This window comes from Trypanosoma conorhini, assembly GCF_003719485.1.
Source record: "Trypanosoma conorhini strain 025E chromosome Unknown Tco_14.4_contig_00339, whole genome shotgun sequence".
Lineage (NCBI taxonomy): Eukaryota > Euglenozoa > Kinetoplastea > Trypanosomatida > Trypanosomatidae > Trypanosoma > Trypanosoma conorhini.
In genome coordinates this window covers 1-3,276 of record NW_021704421.1, presented here as the reverse complement: position 1 = coordinate 3,276, position 3,276 = coordinate 1, and the positions used below count along the sequence as shown (strand labels likewise).

General features: G+C 59.0%; 1 protein-coding gene across 1 annotated transcript, besides 5 other annotated features; it reads left to right on the top strand.

Annotated features, from left to right (window-relative positions):
* Positions 1-81: 81 nt before the first annotated feature.
* Positions 82-117: a microsatellite.
* Positions 118-345: 228 nt separating this feature from the next.
* Positions 346-358: a microsatellite.
* Positions 359-377: a microsatellite.
* A 44-nt stretch (positions 378-421) lies between these two features.
* Tco025E_05632 (cell cycle sequence binding phosphoprotein (RBP33)) lies at positions 422-2,488 on the top strand (the record flags this gene model as incomplete). Its single annotated transcript, XM_029372525.1, has 1 exon — positions 422-2,488. One exon carries the CDS (start codon positions 422-424, stop codon positions 2,486-2,488), a length of 2,067 nt encoding a protein of 688 aa, XP_029227405.1.
* Positions 2,489-2,660: 172 nt separating this feature from the next.
* Positions 2,661-2,694: a microsatellite.
* Positions 2,695-2,900: 206 nt separating this feature from the next.
* Positions 2,901-2,936: a microsatellite.
* Positions 2,937-3,276: the final 340 nt, after the last annotated feature.

The following is a 3,276-nucleotide window of genomic DNA, read 5'->3' as shown; positions in this document are numbered from 1 at the left end:
AAGGCAAGGGGCGAGAGAGATTCTGCTGGCGTTCTGAGGAAAGGAACAAACAAAAAAAAACGGTGAGGAAAAGTGAAACTTGAAGGAAGAAGAAGAAAACAAGAAGTAGCAAAAAGACAAGCATACAAAGTGGAAACCAAGGCGCAGACGCGGAGACGTCCTTTTTTTTTTGTTCTCCATTTGTTTGTGTCGCACTATACGCACGTGGGGGAGGCGTCTGGCTTGGCAGACCGCGCGTCGTTCTTGCGCCGGACCGTTGGAGTTTTGCCGCACGCCCGGCCCCCGTCGTTGACGTCGCGAGGTGAAACACACACGCGCACAGAGAGCGAGAAAGAGAGAGGCGTGCATACAAACAGAGATATATATATATATATATACAGGCAAGGCGGGGAGGAGGTGTGCGGGAAAGGCAAGCACGCCAATGGCCACCACGGACGCCAGCGGCAACGAGGCCATTATAGGCAGCCTCTTCAGCCCTCCCTCGCTGCCGTTTGAGCCCTCGGGCGGCAGTGGCGGGGTGTCGTGTGCCAGCGGAGCGAAAAAGCGACAGTCGCAGACTTCAGAACCGCTGCAGCCACATGCGCCAAATGCCACTTCACTCGATGCCGCCACGATCCCCAGCACGGGTAGCAGCGGGGCGAGTAGCCAACAGAGCGGCGTTGCACGTTCAGGCGGCGACGGCGGCGGCAACGTGGCGGGGATGCGCACCGCCTCTCCGATTTCTGGTGTGCCGCCGAATGAGGGATACGCGATGTCGCCCTCCATGTACGCCCCCACCTTGGGGCAGCCTCCGCAGCTACGGCACGGCGTGCAACAGTACCCAGCTTCTATGCCTTCTAGCACAGCCACGCCACCAGCCGCCACCACAAAGCAGCCAGAAAATGTTCATGGCTTCCATGGGTCGCGGCCGGCGCTTATGCCAGGAAAAGAACTGATGCTGGAGCGGCTCGTGGCCTGCTTAGGCGAGTCCAAAGGCATGGCGGCGGCCCAGCTTGAGAGAGCCGAGGCTCTCGCCCTCTCATTCCCCGCTGTGGATGTTCTGCGGAAAGTGATTGAACACTTGGACGAGGATATTGAGCGGCTCATTCAACTCCGGGACATGTCTGTCGCCTCCAGCCCCGTGAACGGGGTGGCGGCGTTCCAGCAGACGAGAGGCGAGGCGTCAAGGGGCGCCCTCGCCACATCAGAGGTGCAGTTGTCTAATCCTCAATATCGACAACAACAGCCACCACCAGCAGCAGCAACACCAACACTGCAACAGCAGCAACAGCTGACCGACGCAAACGGTGCGCCTCTTTTTTGTGCACCTGCGCAAGCAGCCGCAGTAGCGTTTTCTGACCAGGGGCTATGGTCGCATCCGGAGGCACGAAATGAATCAATGAACCACGGCGGCAGTAATTATGCGGATGGGTCTGGCTTGGGCGCGGAAGCGGCGACAGCCATGAGGCAGCAGCAGCAGCAACAACAACAACAACAGCCGTATTCACAGCTTGAGGCCATCACGCCAACCTCGGGGCAGCTCACCCCGTACGGTGGCGAGGTTGGAGCATCCACGGCGCAGGCGTATTCGATGGCAAGCCCAACGTATATTGCGTCTGGCGGGGATTCGTCAGCCATGCACGCTGCATCAGCGGGGACGACGGGGCACGGCTTTATAGAGGCCCCCGTCCGGGGTCGTGGTCGGGGACGCGGAGGGTCGCTGCTTGGTTTCCCGCCCCCCCCTGTGGAGCAATCGCCCTCCGCGCAGCCCAAAGAGGTGCCGCCGTTCCTCGCCTTTGTAGAGTTTAAGCGGCGCCGGGTGCGCAAGTACGAGTGCTCGCTAGACATTTCCCCGGGCAGCTACGTCACGGTAGACGGGGATCGTGGAAGGGACTGCGGTCTGCTTGTGCAGACCATAAAGACACTGCCCGATGGCAGCACCAACTCCTTCTGCATGGACGGCACGAACGTCATCCCAGACAAGATGAAGCTGGAGAAGGGACGCGTGCTGGGGCTGGCGACGGAGGAGCAGACCACCTACCTGCACGGCACCTTGGCGAACTCAGAACGCGTGGCCCTAGAGACCTGCAGAAGGCTCTGCGACGAGCTGGGCATCGACATAGACCCGAAGGACTGCGAGTACCAGTTTGACATGTTTAAGGTAAGCTTCTACTTTAACAGCGAGCACAGCGTCGACTTCCGTCCGCTGGTGCGCGAGCTGTACCGCATCTTAGGTGTGCGGATCTGGATGGAGAACACGAACCCAAACGTGAAGAATGCCAGGCCCATCACGGAGGCGGGGGGGAACGGCAACGCCGAGGACGCCGCCGCGGTGGGCGAGGGGACCGGTTCCGGTTTCAACCCGCACCTCCACGCCCATAGGCGCGGCGGTGGCGCGGGCCCGGCCGCGGTGAGTGGGGGCAACAGCAACGGCACCGGCGCGGGTAGGCGACGCGGGCAACGCCGGGGCCCGCAGAAGCACACACAAGAGAAGGACAGCAGGAAGTAGCGATATTTCTTCTCTTGTGTGTTTGTGTGTTCCTCTCTTTCGTTCTTTCTGCTCCCGCCGTCGCGGCCCCACCCACGGGGGAGGGTAACCGGGGCGTGGCTGGGTGCATCGGCCAGGCAACGAAGAGGAAGGGGAAAAAGAGAGCAGCAAAGTAAATTAGGACGAAGGCGGTCAAAACCAAAACGAGACGAAAAACAAAAAACAAACAAACGGGAACGGAGACCCCCCTCCTTCCCTCACGCTGAAAAAAAATAGAGTGGGAGTCCGCCGTTGTCATTCACAACGGCCGGATGCGTCCCTCCATTTTTGTTGGTTTGTTTTCGTAGATTATTTTTCTCGCTACGAGGACGACGACGATTACTATTACTATTGTTATTACTTTTGGCGCTGCTGTGGAAGGGGCGGGGAGGAGCGCGGCCCCACAGACGCCGCCGCCGCCGCCACCACCACAAGAAGAAGCTGCAATGAAAAAGTAAAGAAGGATTATATATATATATATAAGACAAAAGGCGTGCGGCAAAGATTCCATCGAGCTCACACGGCTCCTATCGACACGAGACGCACCGAGAAAAATATCAAGGCGCGCAGAGGCATAGACGAGGCATGACTGCGAAGTGGCCGTCCTGTGCGTCGTTGCAGCCTCTAAATACGTTTATCTGCGGCCGTAGGTGCGCGTGGTTTTTTTTTTGTTTCTTTATTTCGGCTTTGCGTGTGTGCCGCTTAAGTGACGCCAAAAGCAGAGATGGGGCTGGGCGGGGAGGAGCACCGAGGCGGGAGGAAAAGTCGCA